At 48.0% G+C, this 19,690-nt stretch overlaps 1 protein-coding gene and 1 long non-coding RNA gene across 2 annotated transcripts in view; one reads left to right on the top strand and one right to left on the bottom strand.

Moving 5' to 3' along the window:
* mical2b (microtubule associated monooxygenase, calponin and LIM domain containing 2b) overlaps window positions 1–14,909 on the bottom strand; it is a gene marked incomplete at both ends in the record, with an annotated part of 52,565 nt that extends 37,656 nt beyond the window's left edge. The window contains 4 exons of the mRNA XM_080544647.1: window positions 1,813–1,914; window positions 3,098–3,214; window positions 5,855–6,062; window positions 14,643–14,909. Of these exons, the coding sequence (XP_080400773.1) occupies window positions 1,813–1,914; window positions 3,098–3,214; window positions 5,855–6,062; window positions 14,643–14,909 (694 nt within the window). The remainder of the gene's footprint in view (window positions 1–1,812; window positions 1,915–3,097; window positions 3,215–5,854; window positions 6,063–14,642) is intronic.
* LOC308170305 lies at window positions 9,509–10,542 on the top strand. The gene is made up of 3 exons (XR_013937784.1): window positions 9,509–9,543; window positions 10,008–10,094; window positions 10,514–10,542. It is a non-coding gene; the product is annotated as an uncharacterized lncRNA (long non-coding RNA).
* Window positions 14,910–19,690: the final 4,781 nt, after the last annotated feature.

Below are 19,690 nucleotides of genomic sequence, written 5' to 3'. Positions count from 1 at the left end.
ACCGGCCCCTACCCCCTAACCACCAACCCCCTAGGCACTCCATGTAGAGAGGACTGATAGATATAAACAATGTGATAATTGACCACCATGCCCCCTGTAAGCCAGTCATAATTTGCACCATATTGAAAGGTTTCTCATAATGCCATAGGGTTATTATTAACCTTGTAATATGTAATTCGGTTTCACACCGCCTCTGGTACATGTAGCGTAGTGGCTAGCCCTACATTAACTCACCAATTGCCAAAGCATTCTGGAACACTCACCACCTAGAGTGCCAAGTGTCTGATGTGGTATTTTACCTAGCAACAAGAGTTCGATTGGCTACAAAAGGAAGCCACATCATTTATGCAATTTTGGTGAATAAAGTCACCCTTCGCACTCGTTTGGGCGACTTTATTCCCCCTGGGCGCTCCATATAGCAGCCGTTAGTCCACTCCTCTGGGATTCACTCTCACTTCACCTCACTCCCTTTACCATCTCTGCAGTTATACTTATATATACTTCTACTAGCATAATAACATCAGAACTGTGTGTGTGTGTGTGTGTGTTGAGGGGCGGGGGTGGGGACAGAATGTGTGTGGGGACAGAATGTGTGTGGGTGTGTGTGTGTGTGTGCACGTGCATGAGGCCAGCGTATGTGTGTGAGAGTCTGTATTATTTACAGGATGTGTGTGTGTGTCTGTGTGTGTGTAGGTGCAGATAGCATGTGCGTGTGTGTGTTTACAGTATGTGTGTGTGTGTGTGTTCACAGTATGTGTGTGTGTGTGTGTGTGTTTACAGTATATGTGTGTGTGTTTACAGTATGTAACATCTTCTATGTGTTCTGAGCGATGCAGATGTCAGACTTCTATTAGAGGCTTCAAAAAAAGCCTCGACTCCATGTCTTTTGAGGAGGATGACATCATAGAGGATGGCCTGGCAGCCAGCCTATCAGATGACACCTCAGAGCGGTTACTGGGCCAGGTATGAACACCCACTAGTGAAAGGCTTTGTCTGCACCTGATACTCTGAATAACAACACCAGGGCTGTCTGGGGTGGCAGCAGTAACTGATCGCAGGGCGAGGCCTGTGTTGGCCTGTGGTGGCCTGTGTTGGCCTGTGGAGGCCTGTGGAGGCCTGTGGAGGCCTGTGTTGGCCTGTGGAGGCCTGTGTTGGCCTGTGGAGGCCTGTGGTGGCCTGTGGTGGCCTGTGGTGGCATGTGGAGGCCTGTGGTGGCCTGCGGTGGCCTGCGGTGGCCTGCGGTGGCCGCTGTTGGCCTGCGGTGGCCTGCGGTGGCCTGCGGTGGCCTGTGGTGGCCTCTGTTGGCCTGTGTTGTTCAGACGTGTAAGGTGGAGATTTTTGGCCATGTTGCCAGAAGAGGTTTTCAAGCACAGTCAAACATTTACACAGTGGTGTGTGTAAAGCAGACAACACGTAGGACTGTGTGTGTGTGTGTGTGTGTGTGTGTGTGGTGGAGGGGGGAGACACAATATGTGTGTGTGTGTGTGTGTGTGTGTGTGAACACACGTGTGCATGATGCCAGCATATGTGTGTGAGAGTGTGTGTGTTTACAGTATGTATATGCTTACGTGTGTGCGTGCAGACAGCATATGTGTGTGTTTACCTATGTGTCTGTGTGCGTGCAGAGAGCATGTGAGTGTGTTTACCTATGTGTCTGTGTGCGTGCAGAGAGCATGTGAGTGTGTTTACCTATGTGTCTGTGTGCGTGCAGACAACATGACACATGAAAGTGTGTGTGTTTACAGTATGTGTGTGTGTGTTTACTGTGTGTGTGTTTACAGTATGTGTGTGTGTGTGTGTTCTTCTCCTCACCCTCCAGCGTGCTTCTGCGTCCGTCTGCACCGATGACGACATCAAAGTCCACGTCAGCCACGGGGTGATGGGCCGGTCGCACCTCCGCCCTCCACCCGGGTCCTGGAACACAGAGGGGTCAGAGGTCAGGTACACGCCAGAGACCGTGACAGGACACACAGCAGGGGAGGCTGGCGGAGGTAGAAATCGGAGGACGGCGCTCATTGTGATGCATGGAACGGAATGAAGAATGGCGTCAAACACATGGTGTTTGGTAAAGTTCCTGGTTCCGTTCCATGCATCACAATGAGCCCCGTCCTCCGATTTCTACCTCCGCCAGCCTCCCCAGGTATACAGGTCCTGGAATAGACAGATCACACAGCAACAGCAGTCGGGGCCAGTGGTCGGACATCAATACTACCAGAGCAGACATATCCAGGCCTGGGAGGTATTGCATCAACGTCGCTAAAGGAAAATCGAGGCTTAATCTAGGCAAAATGTATCAAAATAAGCCTGGATTTTCCTTTAGCAACATTGACGGAACACGCCCCTGGTGGTGGCCATCTTACACATCATGAAGACTTAGTTAATGTCGACCTGGTGTCGGATACGTTCTACTGTACCACCAACGACAGTCACATGCTGCGTCTTGATTGACGAGAGACATTTTACAGAGCACTTTCAAATCACTGATCTTCAATAATAAATAAATAAATAGTTATAATCCATATCTAAAATCCTATTAAATAATACAGAAACGTGTTGTTTAACTTGTTGTAAACGTGTTGTTGTCCGAGTCGTGTTCCAGACCTAATATCTTCTGGGACAAACTTCCTTCCAGAGGCGTCATGTAACAAGGAAACTTCTCATCTGGGTGACTTCTACATGGGTGTCTATATATAAACCAGCTGGCCTCTCTGAGGACATCACTATCTCCACAACGCAGCAGGCTGCTGAGTGGCAATGACGCACAGGGAAACAGAACCGCTCCGTATCAGCATGGCCACTGGTGCCACAGAAATACTCTACCCTGCCACCGCCTCTCAGAGGTAGATACCACCACTCAGACAGCACACAGTCTCACCGAGATACTCTATCCTGGAGACCACTGATGGACAGCCTCTATTAACACCGATGTACATAATATTCCATCAATTCCAATGAGCCCATCTTCCCGATGCCTAACTCTACAAGGTAGATCGAGTTCTGGCGCATGTACCACTGTACCACTGCACATTCTCCTGAGGAACGGTACCCCATCAACAATGTTATGGCAACAGAGAGGGGACAAACTCACCAAAAACACCTTCGCTCTCCTGGTTCTCTGGCGGCTCCAGCAGTTTGACAAACTCCACGTTGACGTGAACCTCGACACCCAGGATGAGGCAGATCTTCAGAAGCATCAACTGGAGCTGGCGAATACCTGCAGGGAGGGAGAGACACACACACACACACACACACACACAGACACAGACACACACAGACACACACACAGACACACACACAGACACACACACAGACACAGACAAATGTGAGGATTAGAGATAAATAACATATTTCAGAAATGGGGCAAAATAATATTGGGTTTTTGTTATGCTTCCACTGCTCCCCTTGTGCCTAACAATCAAGTGCAGCTTAAGTATTTAAAAGGGTAATGACACTACTCTGGTCATGACATTGACACTCCTTCAATTAGCCTCCTGTATCCTATTTTAGAGACTCTACACTGGCTACTTGTTAAGTTCAGAATAGATTTCAAGATCCTTCTGCTTCTTTATAAAGCTCACTGGCACAGCACCAGAATATCTGAAAGACCTTTTGCTAGCATATCAGCCCAATGTTTTTTTAGAGTGTGGCAGTCTCCCACCCACTCTTATGTTACAGTCTTTATGGGATAGAGACCACCGGAACACCCCAGACCATGGTGCTAGACCACTGGACCACCCCAGGCCACGGTACTAGACCACTGGACCACCTCCGGCCATGATGCTAGACCACTGGACCACCCCAGGCCACGGTACTAGACCACTGGACCACCCCAGGCCATGATGCTAGACCACTGGACCACCCCAGGCCATGATGTTAGACCACTGGACCACCCCAGGCCACGGTACTAGACCACTGGACCACCCCAGGCCATGATGCTAGACCACTGGACCACCCCAGGCCATGATGTTAGACCACTGGACCACCCCAGGCCACGGTACTAGACCACTGGACCACCCCAGGCCACGGTGCTAGACCACTGGACCACCCCAGGCCACGGTGCTAGACCACTGGACCACCTCAGGCCACGGTGCTAGACCACTGGACCACCTCCGGCCATGATGTTAGACCACTGGACCACCCCAGGCCATGATGTTAGACCACCAGAACACCCCAGGCCATGGTGCTAGACCACTGGACCACCCCAGGCCATGATGTTAGACCACTGGACCACCCCAGGCCATGATGTTAGACCACTGGACCACCCCAGGCCATGGTGCTAGACCACTGGACCACCCCAGGCCATGGTGCTAGACCACTGGACCACCCCAGGCCATGATGTTAGACCACTGGACCACCCCAGGCCACGGTGCTAGACCACTGGACCACCTCAGGCCACGGTGCTAGACCACTGGACCACCTCCGGCCATGATGTTAGACCACTGGACCACCCCAGGCCATGATGTTAGACCACTGGACCACCCCAGGCCACGGTGCTAGACCACTGGACCACCCCAGGCCACGGTGCTAGACCACTGGACCACCCCAGGCCACGGTGCTAGACCACTGGACCACCCCAGGCCACGGTGCTAGACCACTGGACCACCCCAAGCCACGGTGCTAGACCACTGGACCACCCCATGGTACTAGACCACTGGCCACCACTCTGAGGTAGTGTTACTGGGTACTGTAGGTAGTGTTACTGGGTACTGTAGGCAGTGTTACTGGGTATTATAGGTAGTGTACTGTAGGTACAGTGGCTGGTGGTTCCGCATCAGCAGTCACTCTCACTTCCATAACCGAACCTGAGAAGCACTGTTCATCAAGTATGTATGACACTGCTACTAAAGGAGAGAGAGAGAGAAAGAGGGGGGGGGGGAAGAGAAGGAGGGATAAAGGGAGAGATAGGTAGAGAGAGAGAGGAAGACAGAGAGAGAGAGAGGGAGATAGAGAGAGAGAGGGAGAGACAGAGACAGAGAGACAGAGAGAGAGACAGAGAGAGAGAGACAGAGAGAGACAGAGAGAGAGAGAGAGAGAGAGACAGAGAGAGAGAGAGACAGAGAGAGAGAGAGAGAGAGAGACAGAGACAGAGAGACAGAGAGAGAGAGAGAGACAGAGAGAGAGAGAGAAAGAGGGAGGGAGAGAGGGGGGCAGATAGGAAAAGGCTTCTGTAGGAATCTCACTGGAACGATCGTCCCACTGCCAACAGTCATATCTGTTACTGTGCAAGGAGATGCCAAGGGCACAGGACAGTCCTTCCATGGGTAGACACAGTTAGCCTCAACTCTATTATATACACACACACACACACACACACACACACACACACACACTTCCGTGGGTAGACACAGTGAGTCTCTGTCAGGTGCTATTCCATTTCATTCTATTCTCTTCTTCTGTGTGAACAACAATGCACATCCTGTTTCCACAAGAACACGCACCCACAAGGAAGAACAACAACACTTGATCACCACATTACCATCCCACTTACATCAACAACAACAACAACTAAAACATTGGCGGCTGCTTTCCCGAACACAGATTAACCTAGTCCAGGGGGGTATTCCATCAAGGTCGCTAAAAGAAAATCCAGGCTTAATTTTGATAACTCTCGCGAGACTTAGCAAAATAGGGCTGAATTTTTAAATACAGGACAATCCAGGCTTATTTATCAAAATAAGCCTGGATTGTCCTTTAGCGACGTTGATGGAACACCCCCCTGGACTACGTAACAAAACCAAACAAAAACACTCCATTAAAGACGCATTTCAGTCTAAGATTAAGATTATGGTCTTGGATTCTCTGTGTCCGGGTGGTGTGTGTGTGTGTGTGTGTGTGTGTGTGTGCCAGTACTCACTGATGTGGTCGATGGCTCCGGCGCAGAATTTGCCGTAGAACTTCTTGGCGCCGAGGGCCCTGAGGTCGTGGATGGTGTAGGGCCAGAGGTGGAGCACGTTGTTCCGGGAGAAGGTGTCCCTCTTCTCCATCACCACCGTCCGGGCGCCCAGCAGGGCCAGCTCGATGGCCGTACGCAGCCCGCACGGACCGCCGCCGATCACCAGGCACTGGAGGGGGGGGGGGGGAGGGGGAGGGAAGAGACAGAGACAGAGACACAGAGAGAGAGACACAGAGAGAGACAGAGACACAGAGAGAGACACAGAGAGACAGAGACACAGAGAGAGAGAGACACAGAGAGACAGAGACACAGAGAGAGACAGAGACACAGAGAGAGACACAGAGAGAGAGAGACACAGAGAGAGACACAGAGAGACAGAGACACAGAGAGAGACAGAGACAGAGAGAGACACAGAGACAGAGAGAGACACAGAGACAGAGACAGACACAGAGAGAGACAGAGACACAGAGAGAGACAGACACACAGAGAGAGACAGAGACACAGAGAGAGACAGAGACACGGAGAGAGACAGAGAGAGATATTATCAGTGTACACTCAAAAATCTCACACATTCAACATCACATCATCACCACCTCCCCCCTGCATTTCCTCCATTGCTTTAACATGTATTGCCTTGCCTGGCCTGGCCTCATAGCACACACACAGAAAGGGGAAGAGTTCAAGTCTCTAATTTAGCATGAAGCCTCATATACTACAATAAGTTTCAGATCAAATTAAAGTTTATTTATGACATGCACAGGATACAGCAGAGCAATAGGATCGTCTGTCATCATAATTGTTACCCTGTTTGCCATATTAAAGTCTATGACCCAAAGCGTTTGTTAAATTGCGCGCACATAAACAGACAGACACACACACACAGACACAGACACAGACACAGACACACACACACACACACACACACACACAGAGACACAGAGACACACACACACAGACACAGACACACACACACACAGAGACACAGAGACACACACACACACACACACACACAGAGACACAGAGACACAGAGACACACACACACACACACACACACAGACACAGACACAGACAGACAGACACACACACACACACACACACACACACACACACACACCAGTCTAGGCATGTGTGGGGTTAGAGTCTGGCTTTGGACACGCTACATCCATGTCTACTGTGCATTATGGGGATTTGCCACACCAAGACAAGCAGCTTTGCTGAAAGAGGTCAGCTGATCCGAGTGAATCGCGGCCGAGGCCGTGACCGACCGATCGCAACGCCTACCGATTACTCGTAGTACACTGTACACGGCATTGTTACCCTAACCCTACTAAACAATACTGAGGTCAAACTGTTTAGGTCAAAAGGTAGGCATTAAGCAACACATTTCAACATAATGCAACAATCTCGTTCATACTCAAGAAATACAGTCCTCTGTAACCTCTGCTATGTTGCAGTCACTCCCTATCTCCTGCCGTAGACAAAAGACCCATCTCTTCAGGCTACACCTTAACTGTCCCTCCTGAAGACCCATCTCTTCAGGCTACACCTTAACTGTCCCTCCTGAAGACCTTCATCTCTTCAGGCTACACCTTAACGGTCCCTCCTGAAGACCCATCTCTTCAGGCTACACCTTAACTGTCCCTCCTGAAGACCCATCTCTTCAGGCTACACCTTAACTGTCCCTCCTGAAGACCCATCTCTTCAGGCTACACCTTAACTGTCCCTCCTGAAGACCCATCTCTTCAGGCTACACCTTAACTGTCCCTCCTGAAGACCTCCATCTCTTCAGGCTACACCTTAACTGTCCCTTCTGAAGACCCATCTCTTCAGGCTACACCTTAACTGTCCCTCCTGAAGACCCATCTCTTCAGGCTACACCTTAACTGTCCCTCCTGAAGACCCATCTCTTCAGGCTACACCTTAACTGTCCCTCCTGAAGACCTCCATCTCTTCAGGCTACACCTTAACTGGGTTAGGGTTAAGTCATGCAATGAACGGATCATGCACTACCATGAAGTTATACTGGAAAGGCATCTCTAGCACCACATCCTGTTTGTTAGCTGTTTTCTCTTCCTGTGGGTGTATGTGGAAAAAGTGTGTGTGTGTGTGTGTGTGTATATGTGCAGTCTTTAATATAGTGTGTGTGTGTGTTTGTGGTCTTAAATATAGTTTGTGTGAGTGTGTGTGTGTGTGTGTGTGTGTGTGTATGTGTGTGTATGTGTGTTCAGATGTGTGTGTGTGTGTGTGTGTGTATGTGTGTGTGTGTGTGTGTGTGTGTTCAGATGTGTGTGTGTGTGTGTGTGTGTGTGTGCCACAGCACCCAGGGGCTGAGGAGCAGGTCTTCTTGTCAGTCAGAACGCAGCTATGAAGCATCTCCTGGGGTTCCTGCTCCTCTCCTCCCTGTCATCCCTCTCTTCTTGGGGTGAGTTAAAAACAACATCTGATTTCTAACTTCTGACTTCATTTGTTGTCTATTGTAACAATCATGGATTTAAACTACAACAGGATAGGATATCGGTCTACAGTTCCCTCCATAAGTATTAGAAAGAGGAAGCATTGATGTAAATGTAAGCATTGTCTTTTTTTGCTCGATTCTCCAACAGTTTGGATTGGAAATCAAACAATGACTATGGAGGTTAAAGAAGAGATTCTCAGCCTGAATTCAATGTTTTCTTTTTTCAGATTTTTAACTTTTCAGATATTACAACCCTTTTTCATACACAGCCTTAAAAGTCATGCAATGCTTCCTTTCATTTTGCCCCATTTGGAAGGCACTGTGTATAGTACAGTTGGTTCATAGTATACTAATAAGTGTATACTAATTAGATATCAAAATTAGGTGTATAAGTAATCAACCCCCATCGGCTGATATGTCACTGAAGTGTGACAAGGGGTAGTGGGTGACAAGGGGTAGTGGCCTAGTGAGTTGGACTGGCGATCAGAAGGTCATGAGTTCAAATCCCATCTGGGAACACCACCAGTAGTGTGCCCTTGAGCAAGACACTTAGCCATAAGTTACTCCAGGGAGACTGTCCCTGGAATCTCTAGTTGTAAGTCGCTTTGGATAAAAGCGTCTGGTGCAAAAAATGTAAATGTAAATGTCGGTGGTCTCTGTCTCCTCATAGGTACCAGTGTGTTACAGGTGACTCAGTCTCTGTCTCTGTCTCCTCATAGGTACCAGTGTGTTACAGGTGACTCAGTCTCTGTCTCTGTCTCCTCATAGGTACCAGTGTGTTACAGGTGACTCAGTCTCTGTCTCTGTCTCCTCATAGGTACCAGTGTGTTACAGGTGACTCAGTCTCTGTCTCTGTCTCCTCATAGGTACCAGTGTGTTACAGGTGACTCAGTCTCTGTCTCTGTCTCCTCATAGGTACCAGTGTGTTACAGGTGACTCAGTCTCTGTCTCTGTCTCCTCATAGGTACCAGTGTGTTACGGCCCGGGTGACTCAGTCTCCTGACAGAGAGGCGACAGAGGGAAACACTGTTCAGATCCAATGCTGCTGGAACGTAAACATCAGAAGAGGAAGGATAAGTTGGCAGCGAGACAAACAAATCTTACGAGACGCTAAGTTTGAGTTTAAAAACCTCCTGCATACAATCAGAAGGGAATGGAACGCGTGCAACTGCAACCGCGACAACGCAATCGATGGTGAGCGTCAAAACATTTCCGTTACCTGGGTGGAGAGTCCTTCGATAAGAAAAGAAGACTTTCACACGCAGAGTGGAGCGGAACACATTTGGGGCCTGGTTTCACAGACAAGGCTTAATTCAGCCTGATCCTAGACTAAAAAAAACATCTTCAATGGAGATTTTACATTGAATGTGTGATTCAGTCCAAGACTAGTCTTATAAGCCTGGTCTGTGAAACTGGCCCAGTACTTACTAGAACTTGTTTAGGCCGAGGCGAGAATTGTGTTGAGCATTATCTCTCTGAGAGACACACGTCCCAATCTAAATATGAGTTGCTAGAGTATAACATCTACTGCTCTTGTTTTGCTGTGTGTGTGTGTGTGTGTGTGTGTGTGTGTGTGTATATATACTATATATGTGTGTGTATATATATATATATATGTGTATGTGTGTGTATATATATGTGTGTGTTTGTGTTTCCAGCGATCAGTGAGATTCTAAGGTGCCTCCCCTTCCTGGCCATGGTGGCCATATTATGCTACTACTTCTGGAAGGGGAAGAGAAACTAAGGTAAGTCTCTCTCCTTCATTCACATGCATACAATACTCTATACTGCAAAGTTACCCATCACTATCATTCTTGTTTTATTTATATAAAGTTCTTATATCACTATTTGCACTTTTAGTTAGATGCTAAACTGTATTTCGTTGTATAGTACTTGTACTCTGCAATGACAAAGTTGAATGTAATCTAATCTTTTGTTGTTTTATCTGTTGTTTTTATCTTCATTGTTGTTTTATCTCTATTGTTATTTTATCTTCCTTGTTATCTGTGAAGCACATTGTGTCACATTTTTTGTGAGAAATGCACTATACAAATAAAGTTTGATTTGATTTGATAATCTAATCTACTACAAACATCCCTATTACTCCTCTAGTCACTGTTGAATACATGTGTATGCTCTTTGTGCCTCTGCGTTGGTTGCTTAGCGCCGGCTGAGACCCCGGTGGACACTTCCTGTGCGGAGGCGAGAGAGATCACACTGCAACTTCCTGTTGATCACAGCCGTCTGTGACGTCGCATGTCGCAGTGGAAGCGGCAAATTACGACAACATGCTTGCGCATGCACTGGTGCTTCTATAACAAAAAAAAACTAAATTGTTACATTACCATAGAGAATAGACGTTTTATAACAGATAACTCAATTACTCTATTTTTAAATGCTATTTTAATTATTAATATATTATTAGTGTGTTTAGTCTCATTAGTGTGTTCATGTCACTGGAAGTGGCCCCACACACACAAAAGCAAGCGCGTGCACACACACACACACACCCACACACACACACACGCATGCCCGCCCGCCCGCACGCACGCACAATCCCACGCCCACACTGCTCTTGTGTTAACCTGGATCTCCTGTCAGATAATAAAAAGAGGAAGTTGAAGATGTTGTTGACATTGTGTCTGTGAAAGTGAGACAAGGATGACCATATCCCTTTCTGCAGATTTACATCCTACATCCCTCTTCAGATGAAGAAATATGTGCGCATCTGTCTGTGTACACTGTGTCTCCCTCCTTCACACAGTCTGTAAAGGTCTCCTCCTTCACACACAGACCTGACTAAAGGTCTCTCTCCTTCACACAACTAGTCACACACACACACACACACACACACACACACATACAAGTTATTATTTGTGTTATTGACATGTATGCTTGTTTAGTGTAAGCAACACAGACCTGACTAAAGGTCTCCTCCTCCTTCACACACAGACCTGACTAAAGGTCTCCTCCTTCACACACAGACCTGACTAAAGGTCTCCTCCTTCACACACAGTCCTGACTAAAGGTCTCCTCCTTCACACACAGACCTGACTAAAGGTCTCTCTCCTTCACACACAGTCCTGACTAAAGGTCTCCTCCTTCACACACAGACCTGACTAAAGGTCTCCCTCCTTCACACACAGTCCTGACTAAAGGTCTCCTCCTTCACACACAGACCTGACTAAAGGTCTCTCTCCTTCACACACAGACCTGACTAAAGGTCTCCTCCTTCACACACAGTCCTGACTAAAGGTCTCTCTCCTTCACACACAGACCTGACTAAAGGTCTCCTCCTTCACACACAGTCCTGACTAAAGGTCTCCTCCTTCACACACAGACCTGACTAAAGGTCTCTCTCCTTCACACACAGACCTGACTAAAGGTCTCCTCCTTCACACACAGACCTGACTAAAGGTCTCCTCTCCTTCACACACAGTCCTGACAAAGGTCTACCTCCTGATCTCTCTCTCTCACACACACACACACACACACACACGAACTGTGTCGAACTGAGAAGGTACACATGAACTCTGCAGGGTACCCAGGTCACTGTAGCTCTCTACCCAAAGCTCAGCAAAGGTCAGGGGGCTCAACCAGGGGAGGCTGGTGGAGGTAGAAATCGGAGGACGGGCTCATTGTAATGCATTGAACAGAATCAGGAGCGGCATCAGACGTGTGTTTGATACAGTTCCTCATTCTGTTCCACGCATTACAATGAGCCCGTCCTCCGATTTCTACCTCCACCAGCCTCCCCTGGGCTCCACCTTCCATTAGAACCTTTCATCACAAGCTTAGCTACGACAGCCTCAGGCAATCGGTAAATGTGGAATTAGATTAAATACGTCACGTCAGTGTGTACACAATGCCACATTCTGAATGAACGTGTTACGCAAATGTGCACATTAGAGGCATGCACTTACATAGACAAATCGCATAACCGCAGTCACAAAGCTGATAAGAACTGAAAATACTTCGTTCAGACAGACACTCTCACTCACTCACTCACTCAAACGGGAGGCAAGGAGAGAGTTCGGGGGGCACGTAAGTGCCATAGCATACTAAGGCGCATGCCATATCATGGCAAAGTCCCTGGTTAGATTTCGGCCATCAACATATCCTGCACGTCATCCTCTCTCTCTTCCCACCAATCTCTACATCCTAGTTTTACATTTACATATTTGGCATTTAGCAGACACCTTTATCCAAAGCGACTTACAACAAAAACATTTGTCTAAGTGAGTCCATATATCCATCAGTCGTCAAGAAGAAAAAGTATCTGTGCTCAGGCCAGGGGCCATTGGCAGCCATAATGCTATAAAGCAGAAATGCCCTAAAACCTGCCCAAAAAAAAAATGCTTCACTACTTACGCAGGGCACTTCATATGGGTACAGAAAACATGCTTGTCTATCAGCTTGCATTCTTTTGTTCAGAATTTGTAGACAGACAGGCTAGAAGTCATGAAGAGTATTATTAGACTTGACAAGACGCCATCACTGTCAGCGTGTTTGGTAGGTTTCAGACATGGTGGGGAGAATCACGTTTATCGTTAAATTGCACGGTTTGTACACTGTCGATGTGCTTCTCTCACACCACATTGCAAACATGCTGTAACAACCGTTTATCAGCTGCAGGCAGGGCAGTAAGTGCAGAACTAAGGATATCATATAGCACACACACATACTGGCATGCACACACACACACACACACACACACACACACACACGCGTAGCATGAAGCCTCATACACTACAATACGTTTCAGATCAAAATTAAAGTTTATGTATGACATGCACAGGATACAGCAGAGCAATAGGATTATCTGGCATCATAATTGTTACCCTGTTTGCCATATTAAAGTCGATGACCCAAAGCGTCACACACACACACACACACACACACACACACACACACACACACACACACACACAGTTGTACTGTAGGCCTGCCACATGTACAGTATCATTATCTCATCACCATGAAACAGGAGTCACACACAGACAGCTACAGTCCTTCACAACACCATGAGGACGACAGATGGAAATTAGCTTCTTGCTAGCAGAGTTTTTGGTTTTGTGGGGGGGTGGGTGCTTGCACTAAATCGATGGCATTTAGCCGATGGCATAAAACAGTTGGGGCTGTAGCCCCGGATGCCCAGGTTAAACGACACCATTGATATACAGTCTAATGCCCTGTTAGTTTCATACTATACAGTTCAGTACATCAACCTCTCTTTCACACTGCACAGCAGGGCCAGGGGAGGCTGGTGGAGGTAGAAATCGGAGGTCGGAGGTGTCATCGTAACGCATGGAACGGAAAAAGGAATGGTATCAAACCCTTGCTCAGCACATATCAGTAGAAAAATGTCATGTCATGTTAATAAGCCTCCTCATTCCGTTCCATGCATTAGAATGAGCCCGTCCTCCGATTTCTACCTCCACCAGCCTCCTCTGGTCTGCACTGGAGTTAGAGGAGGATATATAGAACACATTTCCCTACTATTTTCCCTAACAAATCTACTGTCTACCCGGGGAGATGAGAGAGATTGACGTATCCGGCCTGGTTCCTGCTATTTGAATACCAGACTGGAGGAGCTGGCGTCACGACCTTCACCATCACACTCACGATCGACATCTCTGACTAAAGACAACTCAACGTGGTTCAGTAACTACTGAGCTGTGAAGGGTTTGTGATGAGTCTGTGACTGTGTGTGAATCACAGTCACAAGGGCTTAGATCAGGGTGATACTAAGGCTGCGTTCGTTCATTCGCTCTGGAGATCTGATCGACGCTCATGGAATGGCTCGTCCAATCAAATGACTTGGTCCCTTTATGACGTTTGAACCCAGCGTGCGCTCTCCGGCGCTCTCGGAGCGAATTTACGCACGCAGCCTAAATGAAGAAGCGGGTGAGGTGTCGTGAGAGTGTTTTGGTCACGGTGAAGAGAGCTGCAGCCACAGGATTAGCATAGGAACAGGGAAGTTGTAAACCAAATCAAAACAACGAGGCGACTGTGCGCATCGCCAGGGCTGCTGATCTAATCTGTCATCTTCTCTCTGATTCTCTGTCACTCATATCTGACAGTCTGAGCTGGGAGTTTGCATCTCAAACCTGGCAAGGCAGTGGCAAGAACAAATGAAATCATAATCGACATGACTTGTGGATCGGAATTCTCACACTTCGCTAAGCCTCTCGGGGATCACACTCACACACACACACACACACTCACACACACACACACACACACACACACCCCCCAAACACAAACACACACTCTCTCCCTTCCCATCCTACCTGGATGCCCTCGCACGCTCTCCCCGCCTTGTACTCCTTCTGGCTGGCTCTCTTGTCCAGCTTGGTCCAGAGGGCCTTGGCCTTCCAGTAGGTCAGGGCCTGTTTGAGGCTGGTGTAAAAGTTCCTGTAGTCCAGGGGGTCCAGGTCCATCTCCCGACACAGGATGCTGAAGGCCTGCAGCGTGCCTTTGCACGTCGAGGCCTGGACGAAGTTCTCAAAGAGCTGGGCCGCCTGGGCGCTCCTCTCGTCCTCCGGTGTCGTACCCATCCCTTCGGTTCACTCCACCCTCCCTCCGTCTGTTCGTCTGTCGTCTCCCGTCTTCCTCCCTCCCTCTCTTTTCGTCTCCGCCGACGATCGCCGACGATCAGACAGATGCGGACATTCTCGGATGATTCTGGAAGAGAAACGTTGCGTTTTGGGTGTTACTGGAGTTGGTTGACTAAACAAGCTCTCTCTCTCTCTCTCTACCTGTCCCTCTCTCTCTGTCCTTCTCTCTCGTTGTAAACATGTCATAGGTTGTCATGTTATAATCAATAATACAACTCTTAGTTAAACACTAAAAACTATTTCAGTAAAAAGCAAAAATGCAATTACTTGACACAGAAGATAATGTTGCATCTGTATCCTACAGTTGAGATTGCATTGTGTTGTCATGAACATATCTTTTCAAACCACAACAACCAGGTCACATTCTAAAAGGCCCAGAGTGGCATGTGCTCAGAATAGACTGAAGGCCGCACATTTCTCAAGTGAGAAAATGTGCTGAGCGTTCCCACCAGGGGGAGGCTGGGGGAGGTAGAAATCGGAGGACGGGGCTCATCATAACGCATGGAATGGAGTGAGGAAGGGTATCCAACCACAATGTGTTTGACACCATTCCTCATTCCGTTCCCACGCATTACAAGGAGCCCCGTCCTCCGATTTCTACCTCCCCCAGCCTCCCCCCCTAGCTCCTACCATGCACGACTTGATAGGATTACAGCAAAGTGTGCAGGGGGAAAAACTTTCCACAGAGCAGTCACGGGGGGAGAACGTGGCTGAAATACCACAGCCCGTTGATGAAAGCATGAGGATGAAGTCGCCAAAAAAACAGATTGGAAAAAACACCTGACCTGATCGAAAATACACCTAAACAAATTTTTCCCAGGTTAAGGGAAAAAATTAAATAAACTTCATTTGCATGACTGGAGAGATTGTCATCGGGACACATTGATATCATGGGAAGTGTCTAAAAAGCCCAGTGGAGCTCAGAGAAGAGAGTGTATCCTCTGACGTACAGTGCTAGCCATGTAGCCTAGCCTAGCATATGCTCTGACGTACAGTGCTAGCCATGTAGCTTAGCCTAGCATAATATCCTCTGACGTACAGTGCTAGCCATGTAGCCTCGCCTAGCATATGCTCTGACGTACAGTGCTAGCCATGTAGCCTAGCCTAGCATATCCTCCGTCCTACAGTGTTAGCCATGAAGCCTAGCGTAGCGTATCCTCTAGTCTCGTGCTAGCCATGTAGCCTAGCCTAGCGTATCCTCTAGCCTAGTGCTAGCCATGTAGCCTAGCCTAGCATATCCTCTAGCCTAGTGCTAGCTACGTAGCCTAGCCTAGCTGCCACAGACTCAGCGCTCTCTCAATTACTCACTAGACACCAGTAACTGTAACTAAGCGTTAGTTGTGTGTTTATCCACGGAGTGTGGCCCCATAGGGTAAGAAGGGCACATAGGCCTATGCCACTGTCAAGAGCAGGGGAGGCCGATGGAGGTAGAAATCAGAGGACGGGAATAAGGAAGGGTGTCAAACCCTGCTCAGCAGATGTCACTTCTGTCACTGATGGACAGTCGTCAGCAGTGTCGCATGGATGAACCTTAAGGACAGACAGAGACTGAGGAGGAGGACGAGGAAGAGGAGGATGCAGTGGAGTTTCCATGAGGCCAGTCGGAAACAGGAGCCTCCTTCATGTTTGGACCAATTCAATGGCGATGAATGACTGTGTGCAGGAGTGTGTGCAACCTGAACAAGTGATAAGTCTGGCCTCAGTAGCTCTCACCCCCCCCACCTCTGATTTCTACCTCCACCCTCCTACTGTCCTCTCTCGCACCCCTCTCTCTCCCCAGGCGATGTGCACCATGCAGGAGTGTGTGTAACCTGAACAAGTCTGGCAACGGTATCTCCCTTTTCCTCTCCCCCCCCCCCCTCCTCTCTTTCCTCTCGCTCCCCCTCCTACCTTTCTCATCGACGTGGACAGCAGTGCGTGCAAACTGAACGTCTGGCCACAGTAACTCCCCTTCTCTCTCTCTCTCTCCATCTCCCTCCCTCCCTCCGGTATGTGCAGCACAGGAGTATGCAAACCTGGACAAGTGACAAAGTCTGGCCACGGTAACTCTCCCCCCGCCCCCCCCCCCCCCCGCTCTCTCTCTCTCTCCCCCCCTCCCTCTCCCTTTTAGAGGGCCAGAGGGGGTTTCACGTCTCGGCTGGCTAATCGAGCTTGGCAGCTAGCAGTAACATCTCATCCACCACGAGCGTCTTGTTGAGAGACAGACAGCTGCTCTGGACCGGGACACGGCAGGCAGCAGTGCACCGCAGCCTTGGTGGTGCAGGACAGGAGAGACTGACCACCCACGGCAGCGCTCAGCCAGGAGAGGAACCAACAGAGTCCAGATCGACAGGATCTGAGGAAAATCCGGGAATTCTCACACTATTTTTACAACTTAGCAGGGGGGTTCTCTCAGGGGGGTTGCAGGCAGATACACACTCTACACACACACACACACACACACACACACACACACACACACACACACAGAGTGAGGAGTCCTTGTGGTATGGGAAAGTTCATGGCCTACGCTATATATATAACTGCTTGCAGCCAAGTGCATTGTGGGAACTTGCACAGGAAGTGCTGGGCATGATATCTCTCCCTGCAGATCTGGGTCTGTTTGGAGAAGCCGCCAGTTTTCAGTTGAGAAGGAAAACAAGGACATCGGCATTTTCATCATTCAACTGTACTTCACGTTTCAATTGACCAGAAATGCCCTCTAGGGAAACCTTATCGGGTGTATACAGTATATTATAACTGTCTCTCTCTGTCATTCATATGCTACATATTGTTCCATTGAGAAGTATTCATTTGGACAGACTATTATATTTCAGTATGCGATTACAGCAGGGAGGAGACAGAAGAACACGTTAGTTTAACACCGTGGTTGAAGGTTACATGTTGGTGACAGCAACACATACTCACCAAGCACTTCATTAGGGGAACACCTGTACGCCTTGTCATTCACACAATTATCTAAAATCAGCGAGGCAGCAGCGCAATGTGTCAAATCTTGCAGATCCAGGTCAGCAGCTTCAGGTAATGTTCACATCATCCATCAGAATGGAAAAATGTACATTAGTGATTTTGACCGTGGCATGATTGATGGTGCCAGACGGGCTGGTTTGAGTATTTCTAAAACTGCTCCTGATCTCCTGGGATTTTCACACACAACAACAGTCTCTAGAGTTTACTCTGAACGGAACAATAAAGAAAAAAACATCCAGTGAGCGGCGGTTCTGCAGACGGAAACGACCTTGTTGATGAGAGAGGTCAACGGAGAACGGCCAGACTGCCTGGAGCTGACAGAAAGGCTACGATATACTCGGATTTTTTTTCCTAAATTTCGTTGTTTGGTACCTGTACTGTAACAATGACAAATAAAGTCTATCTATCTATAAGCACTCTGTATAATTGTGGTGAGCAGAAAAGCATCTCAGAATGCACAACGCCTCGAACCTTGAGGCGGACGGGCGACAACAGCAGAAGGCCACGTCGGGTTCCACTTCTGTCAGCCAATCAGGTGAATGTATTGTATTATGCCTATTGCAAATTGTCTGGATACTGCTAACTATATCCTGTCTTATCATTTTTTGTCACTTATGTCCTGTACTAGACACTATTTTTATCTTGAATTATGCCTATTGCCTTATTGTCTTGTGCTGCAAAGTCAGGAACCAAAGCCTAAGATTTTTACTCTCTTACACTTGTGTAATGTGATGTAACAATCAACTTGAAACTTGGATGCTAGGTGACTGTACCTGTACCTGTTCATTGTTTCAGAGGTCCTATAGTCTACAGAACATGACCTAGCCTATACATATAGAGCTGTGTTCTGTGAGTCCTGGGTAGACCAGCATTGCAGTAGGATGACGAGCGTCAAAGGCTTTTATTTTACCTGTTTTGTTGTAGTTTTTATATTTCAAGGTTATTGTCTGAATGCAGTTTCTTCTAGCTTTGTTAGTTGTGTTCTGGTATTGTCTGGTCCGATCCCCGGGAGTGGGTCTGTGACGCAGCCCTGTTCTCTTCAGGCTACACCTTAACAGTCCCTCCTGAGACCCCTACCCCCCCTCCACAGTTTCTCTACTGTAAATAATAATAATATATTTTTTTTTTTAATCGTAATTCTTCCTTCTTCTAGCATTACGACTGCCAATGGCCCCTGGCCCAAGCATAGATTACTTTTTCCTGCTATGACTGATGGATAGAAGATTCACTTACTTAGACAAATGTATTTGTTGTAAGTCGCTAAATGCCAAAAATGTAAAAGGTAAATGTAGGCTAAGTGTTTACCCTCTGGGGTAGGTGGGGTTAGGGTTGGGGAGTGTTGGGTGACCTCTGTTAGGAGGTAGTTAGGATCTGTCGGTGTATCATTGTATGTTGTGCATGTGGAAGAGGGAGTGTGTTTGTTTCTATGTCGTACTGATTATTAACAGAAGAACATTTAAAAAGAAACATTTTTGAAAGATTCTGATTCTAGAACTAAGCTTTGTCTAGTCACTGGCTGCGTTCGCAAATTCGCTCTGGAAATCTGATCAGCACTCATGGAATGCCTCTTGTCCGAATCACTTGGTCCCTTTATGACGTTGAACTCAGTGTGTGCTCTCAGAGCGAATTTACGAACGCAGCCATTATTCTATCAACAGGGACCGGTGGCCCGAGTTCTGATGGGAGTCAACATTCCAGAACCCAACAGGAGTTCTACACTCTGCCAAGCCTGGGACGACTGTCCTCTGACA

The sequence above is a fragment of the Nansenia antarctica genome (genome assembly GCF_963989245.1).
Source record: "Nansenia antarctica genome assembly, chromosome: 14".
NCBI classification, from domain to species: Eukaryota; Metazoa; Chordata; class Actinopteri; order Argentiniformes; family Microstomatidae; genus Nansenia; species Nansenia antarctica.
This window is presented reverse-complemented; position numbering and strand designations above follow the sequence as displayed.